General features: G+C 41.4%; 1 protein-coding gene across 1 annotated transcript in view; it reads left to right on the top strand.

Annotated features, from left to right (window-relative positions):
* FLT1 (fms related receptor tyrosine kinase 1) overlaps nt 1-25,349 on the top strand; it is a 64,254-nt gene that overhangs the window by 7,180 nt on the left and 31,725 nt on the right. The window contains exons 2-6 of the mRNA XM_075265959.1: nt 8,211-8,307; nt 9,864-10,084; nt 14,714-14,838; nt 18,064-18,235; nt 19,007-19,143. Of these exons, the coding sequence (XP_075122060.1) occupies nt 8,211-8,307; nt 9,864-10,084; nt 14,714-14,838; nt 18,064-18,235; nt 19,007-19,143 (752 nt within the window). The remainder of the gene's footprint in view (nt 1-8,210; nt 8,308-9,863; nt 10,085-14,713; nt 14,839-18,063; nt 18,236-19,006; nt 19,144-25,349) is intronic.

The raw sequence follows: 25,349 nt of genomic DNA, 5'->3' as shown, positions 1-25,349 counted from the left end.
TATATAGCCATAGTTGCTCCACTGCAAGGGAATATGGGAAGGCTTGAATAATACATGGTTAATTGTACATTTATAGAGTGTTATATAATCGAGGCACGTGGTATTACCATACCTACCAATTGTCTTCATGTTTTCAGTAGTTCTGGTCATGTGTTGACATATGCAATTTCTTGAAAGGAAAAGGCCACATTTCCTCCGCTGTATTCATTGCAAGTTTAGAGAAGAAATGGATTTTACCAATGTTGGTATACGGTGCCTGGGGCCCCCCCAGTAAAATTACTTCTGGGTGCCCACAATACAGTTGCACACAAATATTTCCAGACACTCGTTCTGGAATTCCTAAAATATCATCAGTGTAAAGGTGTTTTTCAGTATTTTTCAGTACTATCTTGTTGCCTAGCCTTGCCTTGGAGTGTTTCTGTCCTTGGGCTCCAGTAGTCTTGCTTTACACTAGGGCCCTTTTAGCTCTGTGAGCCTGGGATATGCGCCCACACAGTAGCAGATGGCAGGCAGCAGTAACACACTGCAAGATGTTTGAGACCCCTATAATATGATCGAGAAGATGGGGCCCAAGGAAGATGAATACTGGTTGGCCTTACTGTGCACATAGATGTCATTTCAGCTGCCCAATGAATACAAAATAAAATGGATATTTTCTTATACAATCTATATATATTATACAACACATAGCCCAGTCAGGCGTACTGTGCTATGCCAGGGTCTGCTGGGGGCCCACTTGGTTTAGGGTCCTACTGGGATATTTTACTGTTCACCCGTGGACCAGTCTAAACCTGGATGTCAGTAAAGGCGGCCTTAGCCATAATCATCTCTTCAAGGGGGTAACCATAGGTAATGAATAGCAACAATAATAGTTGCCATGTTTGTTACCAGGTTTGGGAACCCTTATGGTGCTGAGCTCTATGGTCTGATAATGTCAATCCCATCTATCTGCCCATTAATGCCTTTAATAATTTTTAATCTGCCTGTGCAATGAAGCAAGCCTACTGTCCTCATCCTCAATAATGCAATGTGTGTGCACCAGTAACAACCAGAGATGAGTCCAGGATTTATCTCCAGGAGACTAAGACGTGCTAAACTTATTACTGGATTGATAGTTGGGACTGAGATTATAAGGTATGGGGTCCTAAACCCCAGATGTATAAAAACATGATGCTGGTTTAGGGGTCCCAAACCTGTTGGCTGGTTCCCTTTAAAGTCCCTAGCAGTTGTTATTGGCTTTCATTGATTTCATGTAATAGGTTTTGTATTTGGGGTTGTTTCTGACATTTTGTTTGTAGGACAGGACTGAAATCTCTATCTGCTAAAATATCTACTGAGATAATAATATCAGGATCAACTGGACAGTCTGTTCAATAAGATTTACTCGGAAAAGCCTTTGGGTGCATGGGCATGTTAATATTAGTTCCCAAATACTTGTCTAAGTGGTTTAGAACCCTCAGAATATTTTTTTTGGGTTGGCCCAAGAAACCCATATCTGACACTAAACCATGGTGTTTAGTTGAGCAGTTCTTTAGGAAAAATAGTTCATTATTTTACTGTACATTCATATAAAAGAGGTAATATGATTCCCAACCATCTACATGATAACTCTCCTCAGAATGAGATTTCATGTTCCCAGCTCAGGGACAGATCTTGGTTGGGTTCCATTAGTCATATCTATACTTGTTATTGGTTATATTGTATACTCCAGGATCGTCTGTTGGATACCCGGGTAACACAATCCAGGCCACACTAGGGATCTTTGTGTCTATTTCAAGGTATTTTAAGCAATTTTTGTGAATTTAGCATTTTAATATATTGATTAATTTAGGATTAGACCATATATAAATATTATTTTTGCTATATTATTGCCTAATTCCTAAAGAGAAGTCTAAAACTTTTGTACAACATCAATGATAATTGTTTCCATATTGCAAAACTGATATCTAATACTGGTCCTGTAACCTAGTAACTAGGGTTGAGCGATCGGGATCGAAAAAGATCGGATTCCGATCGGCGATTGAGTAAATTTTACGATCGCGATCGGAATTCCGACCCGATCTTTTCCAGTGGGATCGAGATCGGAGGTTATCTCAAAATCGGCTCAACCCTAAAAGTGACTTTTCCCATAGAAAAGCATTGACTAGGGTTGACGATCGGGATTGGAAAAGATCGGATTCAGATCGGCGATCGAGCAAATTTCACGAGCGAGATTGGGAAAATGATCGGAAATCGGATTTTAAAATCGATCTTGAAATCTCAAGATCGGCTCAACCCTACTAGTAACCCATGCCAAATGCCACCTTCACTTTTGGTGTCCATAATGAGTGACAACCCTGAACTTTGTCACCACCAGCTTGGCACCAGAACATAGTTGCGCCATGACACAGTAAATGAGTTTATGAGAGTTTCCTTTCAGCCTCGTGTCTACATCCACTTTTGGTTGCATGGTTGTCCTGATTTTGATGCAGCACTTCCATGTTGCAATTCTTGTGGGGCTTCTGATTCTCCATTCGTGAGGAGGCTTAATGGGGTCTTTTGGTCTCCCTTCTTACTGATCAATGGGGGACCCAGTGGTCGGGATTCCCCAGTAATTGAACACTTTTCACCTCTCTGCAGATAGGGGTTAAGTGTCCATAATGTGACGAACCCTTTAAGAAAAAAGAATAGGACATGTTGAATCTTATTTACATGCCACGTGAAGGGTGGCCAAACATTTCATGCACCTTAAGTAGTCATTCGGTTCTGCTGAATTCAACCAACCTGACTCTTGGCATTTTGCTGGCATGTGATCTCCATGATATTGACGGACAGTACCCCACACTGATAATCTGCGGGTGATGCTGTCCATGGTTGTTCTATTTTTCATGTCTATGAAAAGCGGTCATTATATTTTTTTGCCTCATTTTCTATACTTGTATATCTCTGGGTCTTTAAAAAATGGATAACCCGCAGATGTCATCCATTTTCTTTACAAATCTATAGACTTTCATTGGTGGGATGCCTCAGGAGCATCAATGACAAAACGACACGATTCCATTGATTTTTGCGGATCTTGAAATGAATGTATACCTATGCCATCTGCGAAAAATGTGGACAAGGCACGTATGTGAAATACAGATATGTGAATTGGACCTAATGCGTATGGCAAACTGAAATGTCACTTAATAAATTATTGAAATTGTTTTGTTAGATGAGTCTCATTACACGAACACACTTTAATAAGAAGAAAATGGATGAAATTTGGGTTTCTTGGATGGAAATATTAGGTGTGGCTTGTAATTGTACAAGGTCTCTGCTGTCACTGCTTTTTATGAGGGGCAATTTGTGAAATCAGCAATGTATGTATAGAGGACGCCTAAGTGCAATGATAAATGGACTCCTAAGTGTTTCAGCGCACAGACCCTTTATGAGTTGACTGCAATAACATGGACCTCTTGGGTCCACATTCTCATGAACACTGGGGGTCCGTGCAGTCAGACCCCCAGTAATAAGACATCTCCAATCCATATGATATATGTTATTAATAGGAAACCCCTGTAATATACGAGAGTTACCCAATAAAAAAAATTCTCTTATCCTGAAGGACCAACATGTCCATGTTTTACACAACAGCCTATTGATTTGACTAGACACAATGCAATGCTTCATTTTTCCTGTGGTGGCGCTGCAGAGAAACACTTGCTACTAGGTTTGCTGAGGTCCACTCTATGATCTGCTTATGGTTTGCAGGCCCTTTTAAGATAAAGAAAGTATTGAAATTGGAGGATCCCTTTAATAACCCCATTAGTAAAGTCACTTCATTAAAATGTTAGAAATGTAAAAATGTCTGAAATATGTAAACAGGCGATTAGAGCTTTTCTTTTGTCGTCTAACTGATAGGGACTTGTGGATTGATTCCTAATTGACTGACCCTGTGGATTTTCACCTCTGACCCCTGTAGTCTGCTTACACCCCCCTCGTTTCATGGTTTGGAGATGAGCTAATTCTTTGCTATTGTTGTAATTAAACATCCTCAGCTATTTGTAGAATTCTCTATGTCGGCCATAATTAATGATATGACGTTATCAGCAATAAACAGATTCCTGAGAGCTTTCTCATGCTCTTACTACAGGCCGCACTGTAGGCTATTACATGTTATTTAGACTTTGAGATTTGCATCGCTGACATTTTTTTCTTTCCGTTTGTGATTACTTTATTTGGTGTTTATTTGCTCTTATAGTGCAGAATTTACACTATTACTCAGTGGTGGTACTAGGAATGGTGGGGCTACGTGGCGAACCTTTGACATGTCCCGGGTCCTGTGGCATCCACTACCACCGCTACCCCGGTAGTTACGCCCCTGGTATTACTGGACATCTATTCCGTCCTGTTATCAATATCACTGTACATCTATTGCTTTCCGTTTATTAAAGGGGTTCTCCACTTTACGCAATCCTTATTTTCTAGATAGATCGTTTCAATGTAAGCAAATTTTTTTTTTGTTTAAACAAACACAAAGTCCTACATGTCCGACTTTGTGTTTGTGCAAAGAAAACCGGTTTCCCCGCAGAGAGGCTGCATACGGACACCGGCGGTTTGCTTTAAAAACCCATTGACATGAATGGGTTTTAAAACTGTCCGCTAGCAAGTCATCCCCTATCCAGTTTCTCCCGTGATTAGGACGGAAACACAGCGGACGGACAGGCGATTGAGTTTTATCTGTGCGGAAATTTGTTAGTAAGTGTTCATTTTCCCTGCAGCGCCAACAGTGGCATAATGAAGCATTACACAGTGCCTATAGCAGAGGTACCCAAACTTTTTTTTCTCGTAGACCACTTTGAAAATTATACTGGTTTCGGTGGACCCCCTGCTGCTACATTTCTGTCATATTACATAGTTGGATATTTCTATATAATATCCATGCCAACGTAGACCCCCATCAAGTCTCCCATGGACCCCTGGGGGTCCACCGGAACCACTTTGTGAATCACTGGCCTATAGAAATACGTGAGCTGTCTACGTAAGGCAAGTTTAGGACAGGTCCTCTGGATTGAGAAAAGCTCTTTGTAACTGCTCCACACCCTACTCAAGACATAAGGAATCTGAACAGATGAAAACCCTCTATTAACTCAGAAGTCTAGGCCCCTTCACACGGCGTAAGCATGCCACTCATTTAGACCCGTACACGCGAGCGCTTCAAAACACATCCCATTCACTTCAATGGGAACGCGCATAAAGCCAGCTTTACGCGCACTCCCATTGAAGTGAATGATATGTGTTTTGAAGTGCTCGCGTGTACGGGTCTAAATGAGTGGCACGCTTACGCCGTGTGAAGGGGCTCTAGTTAGTTTTTCTAAACTTGACATCCCCTTTAATGTTTAATGGCTGGGAATATGATCTGTGGGACCATCGCCAGTCCTCACAATAAAAGAAGCCCAAGTGTGCTTTAATATGTGGATATCCTGGCATGTTTGCTCCTATTGTAGGCAAATGCAATTAAATTCCCAGCCATTTCAGAAGATATACTTACCAGTATGTAGTTCTCAAGATCTAAGATCTATGCCTGCTGTCAGTGAATGGAAACATGTCAAATTTGACATGCCTAGAAGTATTGGATCTGTACAAGTTTCTAAACTTTTGATCCTTCTGTTGGAGCGGCTCCATTGATACTGGCGCAATTGGAATTTTTTCTCTAGCCTTCACCATTACTGCAAAGATTTGGAATTGGTGAAAGGTTATTTTTAACATCTAAATGTAAGTAAGATTGTGTCCAGTGACAGACCGCCATTGTCAGACTGGACCAGTAGAGCGCCAGACAGTGCTTAAGTGGTCCCAAGCCATGGCACAATAATAGACTCTAATAGGGCGGTAAAGCCAATCCTACAGTCTGTATTTTTGGGATGATTCACAAATAACCTATTAGACCTTATTGATTATATATACAATGATGTACAAAACAATTCATAGTGGCCATACACATGTTCTGTATAGATAAGGGGGGCCACACCATGATTTACTCTGGTGGCCCGAAGTTACCTCTGACCGACACTGCGCACAGCAAATAGAGATCTTATATGACAGACTGAACCAAAATCTAAGAATCATAGAAAGTAAGACTAAACATCATTCAATGAAAACATAAAAGTAGGGCTAGTGTGTTATTTTTTGTGTGCATATTGTGTTTCTTTAGGGTCAGTACATCGCTGTATAAAAGCAGCTTCCAGCGTGTCCTGAATTTTGCTGACACAATAGGGCACTTTGTAGAAGCCACAGTAACATTTCCGCCGTGCACCTTGTGACTGCTGGCGTGTTCCTGGTGTTTTTAGTACGTTGCAGTCCAGGGGTTCCAGATGTTCTGTGAACATTTCATTCATGTGAGCAAAACTCAGCAAATCCACCGATGCTGTTTTCATTTAGCAAGTATTAGCTTTTCTGGCTGCTTTGATCTTGACAAGCCGGCATAACACGCTGAACAGATTCCCGGCTAATCTCTTTGCTAATGGCCAATTATGTACAGTTGTAACGTGCGCCATTGATGGAGACGCTGCAGGAACTGTTCTCGCCTGTCTTCTGGGGCACGGCATGTGAGATGTCAGGCTCATGCAAGCTACAGTCCACCGACTGTGTATACAAGACATGGCCCCGATAGACGTCGTAGTGTTAGAGTGGTGTTTATTTCAATATAGTATGGGTCACATGACTCACGTTCTTGACTTTATAATGACTATCAATATTAGGCAAACAGAAATAGAACTTATTGGGCCCCAGTGCAAACTCTGCAACAAGCCGCCCTCCTACCATGTGAATGTATTATTCAGGTGCCTTCATGGGTGGTATAGAGACTTGGGGCCCCCTCAGGAACCAGAGCCCATCTGCGACTGCTGCCTCTTTAACCCCTATAGCTACGCCCTTGAATAATACACTTGTGTATAGCATACAACTCTCATCCTACACAAGCTGTAAATAAACAGCACCGTCCTGGTGGGCTAAATCCTTTTGATCTGCTTGCAAGGGTCCGGTTACTACAAAGGATAAGCACGTGATGTATTAACTCATACAGTACCATATAAGTACCACGTATACAATGTTGTATACAGAAGCTGAATATTTCAGATACTACTGTCCCATATTGTTATCACTTTGCTCTCCGCTGGACATTGAAGGTCTCTAAATCACCAGGAAGTTCTTGTCTATAAAGGTCTAGAGAAGTTGGAGAATTATGGCTGAACGATCACCAAATATTCATGGGAGAGTCCTGACTATCTCCCCATGGAAAGAACAGTTGTCATATTGGATTTCAATATGTTTGATCCGTACATTTCACTCTGCCCACTGAGATCACATGCACTCTCGGCCAAGCCTAGAGTATGTGTGTGTGGGAGTCAGGGGGAATATTTAGTAATTTGGGGAATATAGGCTGTGTTATAATCCAGAGCTGAATTAATAATTCTGTGAATGCTGCTGGAGACAGTCAGCAAGCTTGTCAACAGACACCCTACTAACAACATAGCCTAGCTTGCATAGTTACAATGCTGCTCTATATTCTGGGTTATTGTAGAGTGCTATATACTCCTTAGATTTCAGATCACAAGATATATATAGACACTGTACAAGCAGAGTAAACCCAAGAAAATGTGAATGCCGCTCTGGAGTTGAATAAGTTATAATACCTATATGATTCTGTATATATATAAGATTAGTCGGGTAATATATTTGCATAGATACTGGCTTTATATAGATTATATCTAATTGTAAAGTGGTGTTGATACCATGGAGTGATCCTAGTAGATTCATTCCTAATAGTAGTGACAATGTGAGTGTGCGTGTAGTGAGTGTCGTGCTACAATGTTGTGTTTAATACACATTATTAACGCATTTCTCTGTATTATTTCTTAATAAAACCTAATGACTAAGCACTTAGATAGTGAATGAGCTCATTTTAACCTGTCAGTTTATATATCAATACACTGTAGTCTGTCCCAGAACCCAACATATCAACCCAGCCCTGTAGATAGGTAGGTTGGAGTTCCCAGAATCAAACAGTATCTTCCCTTTGTGAATCGTTGCCTCCATTGATGAGCTATCGCCATTTGGTCAGTATGCAAACATTGTTTGATTTGGGTGAACTTAACTTATGCAGGGCTGGGTTGATATACCGGGGTCTGGTGACACACTCCCTTTAAATCCTTTGAAGTTCCGATCATCTATTTTCTTCCTTTGTCTTGCAGGTCACAGTTCTGGCTCCAAGTTAAAAGCGCCTGTATTAAATATAAAGGGAAAGGAGTTAGTAGTACGAGCCGGACAGCCGATACACCTTTCATGCAGGTAAGATTAGCTTTATAAGAATTTATGTTTACTAAGGGTGGCCATAAATATTAAATAAATGTCCACCAGACAATTTTGAGGTGACCAAGACGCCTGATCCTTTTTGGTTTTATGGGTTGATAAGCTGTCGCTCTAGGTGTCAGGTAGTAGCTTATTTCCCTAAGCAGATTCTGCATGTGTATGGTGGAAGAGTTGGAAGGAGTTGCTATCGGCCAAATGGGTGTTTGGGCCAACAGTTATCTAAGGTGCATGGTGTTAAGATAAGATAATCCTTTGATAGTCCCACAGTGGGGAAATTTCAGAGGTAAGAGCTTCCTCTGGAGCGTATCTGTTGTTACTATGTCACACCCCTTTAAAACAGTTTCATTCTACTATTTATGTTACAGCCACAACATGAAAGCTATCCTTGGGCTCATCTAACTGCACTGTGGCTGTCATTGTGGTTGGCGTACAATGGCTGTCATTATGGCTGAGAGCACTGCGTCTGTCATTGGGATGGGGAGCACTGTGGCTGTCATTGTGCCTGGGAGCACTGTGGCTATCATTGTGGCTGGGAGCACTGTGGCTGTCATTGTGGCTGGGAGCACTGTGGCTATCATTGTGCCTGGGAGCACTGTGGCTATCATTGTGGCTGGGAGCACTGTGGCTATCATTGTGGCTGGGAGCACTGTGGCTATCATTGTGGCTGGGAGCACTGTGGCTGTCATTGTGCCTGGGAGTACTGTGGCTGTCATTGTGGCTGGGAGCACTGTGGCTGTCATTGTGCCTGGGAGCACTGTGGCTATCATTGTGGCTAGGAGCACTGTGGCTATCATTGTGGATGGGAGCACTGTGGCTGTCAATGGGACTGCAAGCAATGTGGCTGTCATTGGGCCTGGGAGCACTGTGGCTGTCAAGGCTGAGAGCACTGTGGCTATACATGGGGCTGGTAGCACTGTGGCTGTCATTGTGGTTGAGAGCATTGTGGCTGCCATTATGGCTAGGAGCACTGTGGCTGTGATTGTGGCTGGGAGCACTGTGGCTGTCAATGGGACTGGAAGCACTATGGCTGTCATTGTGGCTAGGAGCACTATAGCTATCATTGTGGCTAGGTGCACTGTGGCTGTCATTGTGACCTGGGGTATTTTGGCTGTCATTGAGGCGGGGGGAATTGTGGCTGGCATTATATTAGCAGGTGTATGGTTGCTAGGTTTGTTTGGAGAGTACACTATGTATGTATTGGAGCTGGCAATGTGGAGGGCACACTGTGGCTGATATGGTATGCGGATACACTGTGGCTGGCACTGTTTTGTGAGTACACTATGGATTGCATCATATGGGGGATCAAGCCCAAGTATTGCAGAGGGAAGATTGTAACTATTATCCTTTCATCCCCTGTTGCAGACTCTCCTTTTAGAGAGGAAACACTTTATCCTATAAAATCTATGTCAGTCATGGTAATTTTGATCGACTCTTTGTCACTATGGAACGTTCTGCCAAGTTGATATTTCATTCTAAAACTGAATCCGTAGTTGTTTTCTTTTATAACCACCAATCTTATCTCTTACATTTTACAGAGGTGATCAAACAATTTTATGGAAATTCCCCGCTGCCTCCAGAGAAGAAAGTGATAGGTTCCATATAACAGAAAATTCATGCCAAGGAGGCCCCAAGACTGTTTGCCATAGAAACTTAACATTGCACAAAGCCAAGATAAATGACACTGGATTCTACAGTTGCCAGTACGAATACTTTACCTCACCTAAGAACCCATCTGGTATCTATATATTTATTACAGGTAAGGCTGAGCTTCTTAAATATTGTGAAATTTTATTTCTAAATCATGGAAATTCCAAGAATCCGTTTTGTTTTTCCTTTTCTCTTGAAAATTTAAAAAATAGTGGGTAGAATGGTGCAGAGAAAATGCCTTGGCTCGACAAATGTATTGTAAATCACGCCAGAAAACTGGAGCGAGTTATACAAGAACAAGTCAATTCCTAGGCTTAATAAATTCCCCCAATGTCCTCAATATTTTTTTAAGTTTTTCCTCTTCCTAGACAGGAAAGCTTCACATAACCAATATGGAAATGACCGATGGTAAAATTGCTTGTAGTTCCTCTATAGAGTATCCCTCAATCCAGTAGCAAAGAGGACGATACTAGCCATAATTTGGCCCCCTCTCTCCAAGGGCACCACCACATCAACATGGTCTGCCTCTATGATATGTATGTATGGGGCTGCCATTATCGATCCATAGATACTGTTAGGTGGCTCTCCATTGAGCATTTGTATCATTGACAGCTAACATTGACTAAATTGATGGAAGAGGTGAATTTAAAGGATGTAAGATGGTGTGGGCTTATACTGAAGTATCCATCATTTTTGATTGGTGGGGATCGTCAGTAAGACAGAGCCATGGTGCTCATTGGAGTGGGGCTGAGCTGCAGTACTAGGCACAACCAAAAGTCCTATTAAGATGCTCTGCCTGGGTCCACTATGAAGAGTTTGGGCAATAAATCTTTCACACCACGAACCCCTTTGTTCCAACGATCAGAGGGATCCGGGCAATTGGACCCAACTAAAGATGGATCAAGGTCTTAGTCTTGGAAAATCTATGTACTGCTGATGAACCTGGACTTGTTGAACTTCCAGAAAAGCCAATTCCTGATTAAATGTCCACTAAGTGGTACAGTACGACACCCTGAAAATGAAATCCGAGAAATCCATGGAAAACTTTTTTTCAAATTCCATTCTTTTCACATTTTTTACTTTAAAATGGCAAACCTCCCTTTTCCAAACTATTGTTTCCTTGTTTGCCTGCCTGATGTCTAAATTACGGTCCTTGGCTGAACTTTTGTACCCTGGCTCATCCTCTGGAACTCCCAACTTCCTGTGGGCCAGACAACCCCTCTGACAGTCTGTTTGGACCAGGAAGTAGCAAACTGGGGAGGATAAGTATGTCAGATGTTATCCAAATGGCTTATATCAACTAAACACAACCCCAAAGTGTGATGGACCTAAGGTAAAACTGGATAAAAATATATTCTTGGAAAACAATATTGGCTTTGTCGATTTGGCTGTTGGAGTGGAAGGATGCAGATTCTTCACCTTCTCGTGTTTGATGGCGCCAAAAGTTCCTGCAATAATATTGTATCTCAAGGTCTTCTGGCTGTGTTTGTAGCTCAAGGAAATTATACATTAGTTAATTAGGAGACGAAGGGTAAGAAATGTAACTTCTTGTGAAATAAGCTCCTTCCACTCTTCGGTCATCCTTAGAATTGCTTTGACAGACCGGGAACAGCGAGCGTACTGCAGACTGTTGTAAAGCAGGTTATAGCTTACTGTGAGATCTACAGTGAGACTTGAAGAAGTTTGGAAATATCTTGACACCTCTTTTTTATCGTCAAACCATTTCAGTGGTGAACAGGAAGCAATGCAAAGGTTTTTATAGCACTTTTTGCTTTGATGGGTGGTACAACACTCAGCAACGTTCCTTGATCAGCTGTTTACGGTAGAGTGTACAGAGTCGGAAGGACACCTGAATGGGTATTGCGTGCGATAGCGTGGTCCCGCTAGCACGTATTGCACAGACCTGTCTACTTATGATATTATTCAATGTGCTGAATACAACTTATTGTTGGGGTACTGGATTTCATACCCTCACTGATCTGATATTGAAGACTTATCCTAAGGATAGGCCATCACAGAGAGAACCCAAAGCTTTGATATTGGGACACCAGGGATGGACACACTCCAAGTTATCCAAAGAGACATGGCACCCAACCCCTGGAGACTAAGGGCTACATCATCTCTTTACAGTCACGTATAATACAATTTACATAGATCTTCTGATTTTTTACATGGGCAATTTTACTTTCCACAATTATTGAACCATAATGATATGTGACTGTTAAGTCAATAATAAAATATGACATAAAATGACTTTCTTATATCAAATTATAAGGTCAAACCTTAAACAAAACTTGAAATTGTAACTTACACACTCACCAGCCTGAAAAAGATCTGGCAGCAGCGAGTGGTGACATTATGTCTACTGAGCAGCTATCTATGGTAGAGTACAGGAAATTGCTCTCTAACACTTGCACAGTTTGGAATTGTTATTTTATTTCATGGCATGAATGACCGTGTCCCTCAGGGAGCCATAGTAATCATTTCTACAGATGATTAAAAGTATGGAAGCGTTGACCTCCTCACACTTATACCAACCCTGGAAAACAAGTTTGTTTTTCACTCGCCTTACACAAGTCCTTCAACGTCTTTAAAATAGGAGGAAATCATTGTTGGCACCGGTGTATGATGTGCATATTGTGAAAATATGGATACCATGGAGACTATGCTTCTTATTTCAGAATGATATACTTACACTGTGACGACCACTTCCCTATAACGTATTACTTTTTAATACTAGTTTCAACTAGATGTACTCCAGCACAATGAGCGATGGGATGTCTCAAGCCAGTTTAATGCACTGGTGAAATGTTTAGGGCCAATACATTCCAAATTGGGGACCTAAATTGGAATCCAGTGGGGGTAAATTAGCATTGAGTCGGAATCGTTTCTATTTTAGCATGATGTTTCTTGAATTCCCTTGACAGTGGCCATATAATGTATTATTGTGCTTGAGGGGATGCAGAGGGTGCCAATGCACCAGCGCCCAGGAGCCTTTGGGAGGCCCATAAGCACTGGCATCAGTATTGAGATTGCAGCTTCCATCTGGCCCATGAGCCAAGGAGACCCACAGATTCCCCTAAACTCCTTAGCACCCGTAACCATTACTATCAAGAATTCACTGTAGGGATGAGGTAGGGGGCCCCGGACAAAAGATTGCACCGAGGCCCACAAGACTTTAGTTATGGGGGTGCCTTGAAAATCCAAAAGAGAACTGGAACACTGGTTCGGAAGGCTGGAAAACACTGAGGTAGAGGAATAATTCCTTATGGAAATCCTGTCCAAATTTCATATATTCGTTATAAATTTCCTTAGGATATGTTCACCCATCCAATTAAAATCCCATTTGTATTTTCAAGTCAAAAGTCCAAGACTGTGGTTTGAGATGCTGTTGATCCACTCAAGAATTTCCCCCATTTTCAGTTACTGGCGCTAACCCTTGGCTTCGCAGTACAGAATTTACTCGAAATAAGTAATATGCCACTTATTTCTGTGACACATTTTTTTCCATATTGGTGCCTTTACATACATGGCACCTGGATTTGTATGATTTGATGTATAGAATCCACACTAAAAAATGTGTAAATACGAATTTAATTTTTTTTTTCTACTGGAGACTAAACAGCCAAGACATGCTTAACTTGGCCAATGGTTGTCAGTGGTCGTCTCAAAATTAAAAAAATTGCCGACTCAAATTTCCCTGCACAGCATTAAAAGGATATGAATACATGCTTGGTAGTAAAATATTGCCGGGTCACATCATGCTTTTTAATAAAACATTTATCATATGGCCCTCATATTCAAAATTAAAGGAGAAGTCCAACCAAAGGTATTTCCATTGAAAGCTATTTTTAAAGGAACAGTCAAGGTTTTGTAATGCATAAAATCACTATTTTTCTGAAGTCACTAAAATAGAATAGCTTATGGCTGAACTTCCTCTCTGGTGTTACAGGGCAATTTCCTCTCTTTGTCTTAAGGTTTGGATGATCTGATTGCAGCCACCAATCAGCTTGGTTTTTGAGAGGGTGTGCTCTCATCACCCTTACTTTTCCACCAATCAGAGAACAGCTGCATTCTACTATTCTCAGAAGTATAGAACTGAACTTGATGACTTTTCTCACATTCACGAAGTCATGTCTACATTAGGGTCTGTTGTTTAATTCCCCCGCCGCGAACCTTGTACTGCGGCGTTACTCTTTGTCTTAAGATGTATATTTTATATACATATAGTTGGTAAGATTTATAAACCTGTCTAAAAGAAAAATTGTATTTGCTACTCTTATTATGTTCCCTACTATTGAAATACCAAAGGTGTCCTGTTATTGGTTATTGGTTAGTTATTCTTTTAGTCAATTTTCATACTTAGGCCCCATTTATCAAAAACTTCCAATGTCTTAGCTGCCCATAGCCACCAATCAGAGCTCAGCTTTCATTTCTTAAAATTCCCTGTAAAAAGGAAAGCTGAGCTCTGATTGGTTTCTATGAGCGAAAGGGACAGTTTTAGAATTTGAGTGTAATAAATATAATATTACAGTTCAAGATTATTAGAGTTCTGGTCATGGATCCATGGATTGTTTTTCGATTTCCACATTGCTCGATTTGCCTTCTTCTGGATCAACATGACAATATAATAGGCAGAAATGTATGGGCTTAGATCTTTTTTAGCCTTAGAAAATATGATACGAGTTATTATTTTTACAATACATTCATCCTTAATATTATTATAATTATTTTACAGACGACAACAGTGCATTCGTAGAAATGTATGACACGCAACCCAAAGTTGTTGCCATAACAGAAGGACAGAGGTTGGTCATCCCTTGCCGGGTTACATCACCTAATATCACTGTCACATTAAGTAAGGTACGGTACAATACAGAGAATTTCATACCAGTCTTCAAATATTGAATGTCTTTAAAAAAAAATGGTTGTAGTTGACCCTGATGCCCTATTGGACTTCCATCATGGTCCATGGCTACCTTCAACTCATAACGTGCTATCACTTTTTATATATGGCAATTGTACTTGTGATAAAGATTTAGAATAAGTTTTATTTTGCATCTCAAATGACTTATAAAATCTTTTTAGCTAAGCCTGGAAAACTTGTAGACGCGTTTTATGCCGAGCCATGAAGTCATTCACTTGAGCACTGCTGGGATATATTCTCCAGGTTTTACTTCAAGGACAATTGTCATTGTTCTTGAAGTTTTGAAGTAAGATGCAAATGTTATTCACAGCCGGCAGATCAGTCTACGGCCCTTAGATCTTGTGCTGATCGGAATCCAGAACATTTTCATTTGTCACAGGCTTGTCAAGTCAACTCCTCAGTTCAAAGACGCAGAATATCCCTTTGGTTTTTGCTTATGTTATAAAATTATGGGATACGTGGAAATACATTTTAGTATAAGTAGGCTGAAAATTTGGTGCTGATTCATTTCTTAATACTTGTTTGATCAGTTGGCTAAGGGGCTTTAGGCCTCAACTTTACACCACTCTAGTCTAAGTGTCCTGTGGTGGCTGGGGCAGGTGCTCTGCTCTCCAATGACAATAGCTGGATTTGAAAAGAAAAAAAAAATCTAATTTTTTTCCCTTTCAAAATTTTAAAAAAACCCATATAACTATAACATTATCATGTTATTTATCTTAAACAGTCCATGCGTAAAATAAAACTTAGGAAACAATGCCAAAAAATGGCACCCCATTCCCTACCCCCCCCCCAAAAAAAAGTTCAATAATAAATGCATATGAAATAATGCATATGGAAATTACAATTCATTCTGCAAAAAATAAGACCCCATATAGCTCCATTTCTGAAAAAATAAAAATTTTATGTGTCTTGAATAAACAAAAAATTTTAAAGTATTTTTATTGAGCTAAATTAAAAAAAAACTTTTTAAAAAAATGCTTTACAATAGTCTTAGCGAGCCTAGGTTCACATCAGCGCTTGTACTCCATACGGGGATTCCGTTTACCCCTCCGCATTTTTCACCTTTTTGGGATGGAAACCACACAGACCCCATTATAGTTTATGGGGTCCACCGGTTTCCAGGGGTAACCACTTTTTAAAGTGGATTACGTTTATGTTTCCCAAACGGAAACCCCTTTTGGTTTTCCGCCCAAAAAGGGCGAAAGGTGTGGAGAGGGAAATGGAATGCTGATGTGAACCTAGCCTGACATTAAATTTCATTAATACTGCATGATGAATGGCTTACAAAAAATGGGAAAATTATTGTTCTTTTCTTATATCCCATTAAGAAAAAGTAAAAAAATTCTACAATACTTTATGTCATCAATAATGGTGCCATTGAAAAATACAGCTTGTCCTGCAAAAAAAAAAAAATCCTTATATGGTGAAATTGGCAGAAAAAAGTTATGAGTATTGGAACTAAAAAAAAACTAACATAATAAGTGTCTTATTCTGTAAAAACTGGGTTGCCATATTAAACACATCCCATAGACAGAGTGGAGTGAATTTTTTTGTAAGATACAAGCACAATGGCTATGTAATAGTCCACAGATTAGAATGAGCATTGTAGAAAGCCGAGTAAATTCAATAGGTTTTCGTCATGTGGAGTACATACGATACACGTGACGTAAAACACCCCCGCTCTTTAGCCTCTTAATTTGTGAATCATTAAAGACTCTTCAGCATAAAAAACCCCACTTCAAATTCTATATATAACCAGAATAAAAGCTCTAAGAATAGGACATGTTATTTCTTTGAAAGTTTACAAGCAATTGTTTGTGTGGAAACCATAATGACTGCGGAGATTAGACCTTGAGACTTGGTTCCCATATACGTTCTACATATATTTATAGGTTTTAGGAAGTCCAGGACTTCCAGCATTTTCTAAACTTAAGGCAGTTTTTGTAGTTTGCCCTGTCTACTCCACGACACGGGAAACTGTCTTAAGTTGGGAATCAAAGCTCGTCACTCTTCACAGCTTCCTATTTATAGCGAGGTTTGACTGGGTGCCCATGGTTTTCGTGCACCTCAATCTCTACGCTAAGTGACGTTGACCTTTTAGTTTTATTTAGTTCGCTGTTTTATTCTGGAATCTCCCTGTAGTCTGAAGATTAAAGATGGAAGTCCAAGCTCAGAAGATCTTGGGAATCATCCATCGAGGATTTTGTTTAGCAGTTCAGATATGTGAAAGAATAAGATCATAGAACCATATCATGGAGTTGTAACATAGTACCTATTGACATCCTTGGAACCCTTCTGGATCTGTATATGCCTCCAGTTTATAAAGCCTCAGAGGTTCTTTCCATAAGAACCATTCTCTGGACTCTAGATTTTAAGGACACGTTGATTCAGGGTTTATATACTGACTGCCAGATTGGAGTCGGGAAGGAATTTTTTCCCCTGAAATGGGACAATTGCCATGAGCCTCATGGGGTTTTTTGCCTTCCCCTGAATCAACACTGTAGTAGACTGTAGGGTTATAGGTTGGACTTGATGGACTGATGTCTTCATCCAACCTCATCTACTATGTAACTATTAAAAGTGTGTATTGATGACCTAGGTCATCAATATCATATTGGTGGATGTCCAACACCCAATACCATCGCTGATCAGCTGTTTTAAGAGACAAGATTAGAGCACATTAGGTTCTCAGCACAGCATTAGCATTAGGTTCTCATTTGGTTGCCACCATGCACAGCGCCAAAATTGGATAGTATACCCCATCTGGAAAGCCGTGAACAATTTTTCAACTTTTGTCAGAAAGTTAATATTGGGGCATATCAGGGCCCAAAAATATTTCTCCTAAAACAGCGCCACACCTGTTCAAAGGTTGTTTGTGGTATTGCAGAATAGTGCCGGTTGGGTCACTTGAGTTGAGCTGCTACCTATGAACTGTTTGTAGGTACAAGGAGACATTTCTATTTTCTAATCTTGTAGAACCCCTTTATTGCTTCACCTATTTTTTGTGTGCATTGACAAGACTTATGTTTCTGAACAATACTATCAATATAGAAGGAATTGATCAAATTGACATAAGCAAGGGTTGAAATAATGGATACCCATGACTAGTAATTACATGATATTTTACCGTACATCTACATGTCTCCCTTTGTTCCCATCAGAAATTTGGAAGTGGAAGTGTATTATCTGTTCCCGGTGACAAGAACATAGTCTGGGATAATAAAAAAGGCTTCATTATCCGAAAACCAACAAATCTCTTTTTTGACCTGTTAGTCTGCAAAGCTAACGTCAATGGAGTCACATACACTTCAGCATACCTCCCCCATAAAGAATGTGAGTAATATGCATTATATACCCATGTGGTCACTACAGGACCTTATAGCTTTAGTATTGTGTGTAGTCTATATGGGGTGTACCAACTTATGCTATTAGGAGATGCCAGGAGTTAGGTTGGGCATACACTTTAGATTTTGGATGGTCGTCATGCAGCCACTCAATTGATGATAGGAGCATTTGTATGAAGAGCCCATCAATATTAGCAACTAAACTCCCCAATCTGGGGGCAAATTAATTGTTAAAAAAAATAAATAAATAAGCCCAGTGAGTCTATGGGAGTTGGTTAATACATGGACGATCTCGACAAACACTGGTATACTTGCTAAGACGACTGGCTGAAAAAATTTCCAGCATGCTGATCTGCCATGAAGAACTGTTAGTGGCATCTACATATCAGATCTCCAGCAATTCATTGGCCACTTTCTTGGACCTATCGATCAACCAAAATCTAATATGTATGGCCACCTATAAGCCACCACCACATGTTACTCCCCATTGAATATATGGATTCCTGGCCAAGACAACTGGAGACGAGTAAGTTAGGTCTAAGGTGTTTGACCTTTATAAGAGCCTGTGCAATACTGGCTTCTTGAGAAGCAGACAAAGGGATGGAGGTTGCTCCATTGGTGATGGGAAGGGTCTATAGGGGGAATCAAACACCATGACATTAATTAATGGGTGGCAAAGCCTTGTACCAGTTCTCATTTCTACTATGGTGCCCATTTCTGTTTCATTCCTTTTTATCCTAACACTATTATTTTTTTGCAGCCAATACAATCTATGATGTGCAGCTTAATGTGTCAAGTCCCATGAGGTTGCTGCGTAATGACACACTAGCCATTAAATGTACAGTCACTACAGATCTAAATTCAAGACCCGAAATACAGTGGACATATCCTGGAATGGTAAGAAAGGACCAACCTTCCAACTATCCATATCATGAAAGTTATGTAATGTTCACATTTGTTTTCTGTATCAATTCATATTGGTTTTAAGGATTTCTGCTTGTGGTCATAACTAGAAATGAGCGAATTGAAGTTGACAAAGTGGAATTCAATACGAATTTCAGGAAATATTCGATTCACATCGAATCCGGATTTCCTCACACCTTGTGGTAACGAATCGCACAGCTCCGGTTGGGGGTTGTAACCCCTTGGATGCCACGGTCAAATATGACTGTGGCGTCCAAGGGGTTGCGCCATACTACATGTCTCCCTCGACACCCCTCATGGTGAGATTGGGGGTGGTTAAGAAATAAAAAAATACTGATACTCACCTGTTCTGGACTTAGCTCCCCAGGCCTCCTTGCGGGGCCTTTAATTGGGCCCCAGCGGTCACGTGGAGCGTTCCAGCATAATAATTCGATCGAATAGTATCGAAAAATTCAGCAAAGCTGCCAAATCAAATTTTTTTAAAAGTCGCTCATCTCTGGTCATAACAGTGACAAACCATGTACCTGTGCATCCTTCATATGACCAGTATATATGTGTATCCATATATATACAAGGAAAATTTCTATTGAGACACTGAAAACAAAGATCTTGAAAACCATGAGCAATTGATGCAAAGAGTATATTATACTTATAGTGCATGTATGAAATCACAATATAGCTTTAACGGTTGTGGTACAATAAGATCTGGTCCATATGCAAAAAGGAGAATTTGCATTGGAAAATCTGGTCTATATAAGAGACTGGGACTTCTATACTGGGATCTGTACTGGAAATCCCTGCCCACTCACGACTTCTCTTTCTCATACGGTATATAGTATGGAGAGTGAAGCTACAGGTAGTCAGGGACTCTCATCACCATAGATCACTATAATTCAAGGAGTTCTGATCTCTGGGTTCAGGTTGGGACCAGGTTGATGTCTGGACCAGGTTTTCCAGCCTGAATTACCCCATGTGCATGGGACCTTATAAAACAAACATAAGTTGTCTATTAGGCGCACGGATACACCCTCTCTCTCACTGCCAGACAGTATGACATCCCCACCCATGCGTGTAGAACCATCACTTAATCCAGTTAGTATCTCACGGGTGACGAAACCCAACTACTGGGCACTGGATGGATTGTGCACATCATTTCCATATTAAAAGCGCTGCTTTATTATTTTTGCAAAACAAAAGCTACAAAAAATTGTCTCTTACCAATATGAAATGATATAAAATAAGTGATATAAAGCACCATACATAAGAAGTAGAGATGAGCGAACAGTGTTCTATCGAACTCATGTTCGATCGGATATTAGGCTGTTCGGCATGTTCGAATCGAATCGAACACCGCGTGGTAAAGTGCGCCATTACTCGATTCCCCTCCCACCTTCCCTGGCGCCTTTTTTGCTCCAATAACAGCGCAGGGTAGGTGGGACAGGAACTACGACACCGGTGACGTTGAAAAAAGTAGGCAAAACCCATTGGCTGCCGAAAACATGTGACCTCTAATTTAAAAGAACAGCGCCGCCCAGGTTCGCGTCATTCTGAGCTTGCAATTCACCGAGGACGGAGGTTTCCGTCCAGCTAGCTAGGGCTTAGATTCTGGGTAGGCAGGGACAGGCTAGGATAGGAAGGAGAAGACAACCAACAGCTCTTGTAAGAGCTAAATTCCAGGGAGAAGCTTGTCAGTGTAACGTGGCACTGACGGGCTCAATCGCCGCAACCCAGCTTTCCCAGGATCCTGAATGGAATACACTGTCAGTGTATTCCCGTATACCCGATATATACCCCGATACCCGTTCCAACGGTGTGCCCCCCCACCTTCACCCCAGAAATACCCTGCAAGTCCCCTAGCAATAGAATTGGGGCTATATACACCCACAATTTTTACTACTGGTATACAGTGCCATTGTCTGACTGGGAATTCAAAGAATATATTGGGAATACAAATACCCTCATTTCTTGCTACTGCCATATAGTGCCAGTTTCTGACTGGTAATTCAAAGAATATATTGGGGTTACGTGCACCCACAATTTTTACTACTGGTATACAGTGCCATTGTCTGACTGGGAATTCAAAGAATATATTGGGAATACAAATACCCTCATTTCTTGCTACTGCCATATAGTGCCAGTGTCTGACTGGGAATTCAAAGAATATATTGGGGTTACGTGCACCCACAATTTTTACTACTGGTATACAGTGCCATTGTCTGACTGGGAATTCAAAGAGTATATTGGGAATACAAATACCCTCATTTCTTGCTACTGCCATATAGTGCCAGTTTCTGACTGGGAATTCAAAGAATATATTGGGGTTACGTGCACCCACAATTTTTACTACTGGTATACAGTGCCATTGTCTGACTGGGAATTCAAAGAGTATATTGGGAATACAAATACCCTCATTTCTTGCTACTGCCATATAGTGCCAGTTTCTGACTGGGAATTCAAAGAATATATTGGGGTTACGTGCACCCACAATTTTTACTACTGGTATACAGTGCCATTGTCTGACTGGGAATTCAAAGAATATATTGGGGTTATAAATACCCTCATTTCTTGCTACTGCCATATAGTGCCAGTTTCTGACTGGGAATTCAAAGAATATATTGGGGTTACGTGCACCCACAATTTTTACTACTGGTATACAGTGCCATTGTCTGACTGGGAATTCAAAGAATATATTGGGGTTATAAATACCCTCATTTCTTGCTACTGCCATATAGTGCCAGTTTCTGACTGGTAATTCAAAGAATATATTGGGGTTACGTGCACCCACAATTTTTACTACTGGTATACAGTGCCATTGTCTGACTGGGAATTCAAAGAATATATTGGGAATACAAATACCCTCATTTCTTGCTACTGCCATATAGTGCCAGTTTCTGACTGGTAATTCAAAGAATATATTGGGGTTACGTGCACCCACAATTTTTACTACTGGTATACAGTGCCATTGTCTGACTGGGAATTCAAAGAATATATTGGGAATACAAATACCCTCATTTCTTGCTACTGCCATATAGTGCCAGTGTCTGACTGGGAATTCAAAGAATATATTGGGGTTACGTGCACCCACAATTTTTACTACTGGTATACAGTGCCATTGTCTGACTGGGAATTCAAAGAGTATATTGGGAATACAAATACCCTCATTTCTTGCTACTGCCATATAGTGCCAGTTTCTGACTGGGAATTCAAAGAATATATTGGGGTTACGTGCACCCACAATTTTTACTACTGGTATACAGTGCCATTGTCTGACTGGGAATTCAAAGAATATATTGGGGTTATAAATACCCTCATTTCTTGCTACTGCCATATAGTGCCAGTTTCTGACTGGTAATTCAAAGAATATATTGGGGTTACGTGCACCCACAATTTTTACTACTGGTATACAGTGCCATTGTCTGACTGGGAATTCAAAGAGTATATTGGGAATACAAATACCCTCATTTCTTGCTACTGCCATATAGTGCCAGTGTCTGACTGGGAATTCAAAGAATATATTGGGGTTACGTGCACCCACAATTTTTACTACTGGTATACAGTGCCATTGTCTGACTGGGAATTCAAAGAGTATATTGGGAATACAAATACCCTCATTTCTTGCTACTGCCATATAGTGCCAGTTTCTGACTGGGAATTCAAAGAATATATTGGGGTTACGTGCACCCACAATTTTTACTACTGGTATACAGTGCCATTGTCTGACTGGGAATTCAAAGAGTATATTGGGAATACAAATACCCTCATTTCTTGCTACTGCCATATAGTGCCAGTTTCTGACTGGGAATTCAAAGAATATATTGGGGTTACGTGCACCCACAATTTTTACTACTGGTATACAGTGCCATTGTCTGACTGGGAATTCAAAGAATATATTGGGGTTATAAATACCCTCATTTCTTGCTACTGCCATATAGTGCCAGTTTCTGACTGGGAATTCAAAGAATATATTGGGGTTACGTGCACCCACAATTTTTACTACTGGTATACAGTGCCATTGTCTGACTGGGAATTCAAAGAATATATTGGGGTTATAAATACCCTCATTTCTTGCTACTGCCATATAGTGCCAGTTTCTGACTGGTAATTCAAAGAATATATTGGGGTTACGTGCACCCACAATTTTTACTACTGGTATACAGTGCCATTGTCTGACTGGGAATTCAAAGAATATATTGGGAATACAAATACCCTCATTTCTTGCTACTGCCATATAGTGCCAGTGTCTGACTGGGAATTCAAAGAATATATTGGGGTTACGTGCACCCACAATTTTTACTACTGGTATACAGTGCCATTGTCTGACTGGGAATTCAAAGAGTATATTGGGAATACAAATACCCTCATTTCTTGCTACTGCCATATAGTGCCAGTTTCTGACTGGGAATTCAAAGAATATATTGGGGTTACGTGCACCCACAATTTTTACTACTGGTATACAGTGCCATTGTCTGACTGGGAATTCAAAGAATATATTGGGGTTATAAATACCCTCATTTCTTGCTACTGCCATATAGTGCCAGTTTCTGACTGGTAATTCAAAGAATATATTGGGGTTACGTGCACCCACAATTTTTACTACTGGTATACAGTGCCATTGTCTGACTGGGAATTCAAAGAGTATATTGGGAATACAAATACCCTCATTTCTTGCTACTGCCATATAGTGCCAGTTTCTGACTGGGAATTCAAAGAATATATTGGGGTTACGTGCACCCACAATTTTTACTACTGGTATACAGTGCCAATTTCTAACTAGGAATTCAAAATGCGCAAGGCTCCCGGAAAGGGACGTGGACGAGGCCGTGGGCGAGGTCGGGGGAATGGTTCTGGGGAGCAAGGTAGCAGTGAAGCCACAGGGCGTCCCGTGCCTACTCCTGTGGGGCAGCAAGCATTGCGCCACTCCACAGTGCCAGGGTTGCTTGCCACATTAACTAAACTGCAGGGTACAAACCTTAGTAGGCCCGAGAACCAGGAACAGGTCTTGCAATGGCTGTCAGAGAACGCTTACAGCACATTGTCCAGCAGCCAGTCAGACTCTGCCTCCTCTCCTCCTATTACCCAACAGTCTTGTCTTCCTTCCTCCCAAAATTCCGAAGCTTTACAGAACAATAACCCAAACTGTCCCTGCTCCCCAGAGCTGTTCTCCGCTCCTTTCATTGTCCCTCAACCTGCCTCTCCACGTCACGATTCCACGAACCTAACAGAGGAGCATCTGTATCCAGATGCTCAAACACTAGAGTCTCCTCCATCTCCGTTCGATTTGGTGGTGGATGACCAGCAACCCACCCTCATCGACGATGATGTGACGCAGTTGCCGTCAGGGCATCCAGTTGACCGGCGCATTGTGCGGGAGGAGGAGATGAGACAGGAGTTGGAAGAGGAAGTGGTGGATGATGAGGACACTGACCCGACCTGGACAGGGGGGATGTCAAGCGGGGAAAGTAGTGTGGATGTTGAGGCAGGTGCAGCACCAAAAAGGGTAGCTAGAGGCAGAGGCAGAGGTCAGCAGCTTAGGCGAAGCCAGGCCACACCCGGAATCTCCCAAGATGTTCCAGTTCGTACCCAGCCCCGAAAAACTCCCACCTCGAGGGCACGTTTCTCGAAGGTGTGGAGTTTTTTCAAGGAATGCGCCGAGGACAGATATAGTGTTGTCTGCACAATTTGCCTCTCGAAATTGATTAGGGGCTCTGAGAAGAGCAACCTGTCCACCACTTCAATGCGCCGTCATTTGGAATCCAAGCACTGGAATCAGTGGCAGGCAGCAACGGCAGGACAAAGGCCGACTGCCGTTCACGCCACTGCCACTGCCTCTGCCTCTGCCTCTGCCACTGCCACTGCTGACTGTGCTGGCGATGCACTCCAGAGGACGAGCCAGGACACCACTTCATCTGCCTCCGCCACTTTGTTGACTTCTACCTCATCCTCCCCTGGTCCTGTCTTATCTCCTTCTCCTGCACCATCAAAGGCACCATCAGGCGTTTCTTTACAACAACCCACCATCTCTCAGACATTGGAGCGGCGGCAGAAATACACTGCTAACCACCCACACGCGCAAGCCTTGAACGCCAACATCGCTAAACTGCTGGCCCAGGAGATGTTGGCGTTCCGGCTTGTTGAAACTCCCGCCTTCCTGGACCTGATGGCAACTGCGGCACCTCGCT

The sequence above is a fragment of the Leptodactylus fuscus genome, chromosome 2, assembly GCF_031893055.1.
Source record: "Leptodactylus fuscus isolate aLepFus1 chromosome 2, aLepFus1.hap2, whole genome shotgun sequence".
In the NCBI taxonomy this organism is placed as follows: domain Eukaryota; kingdom Metazoa; phylum Chordata; class Amphibia; order Anura; family Leptodactylidae; genus Leptodactylus; species Leptodactylus fuscus.
The sequence above is the reverse complement of the archived record's forward strand: the minus strand, read 5'-3'. Positions and strand labels throughout refer to the sequence as shown.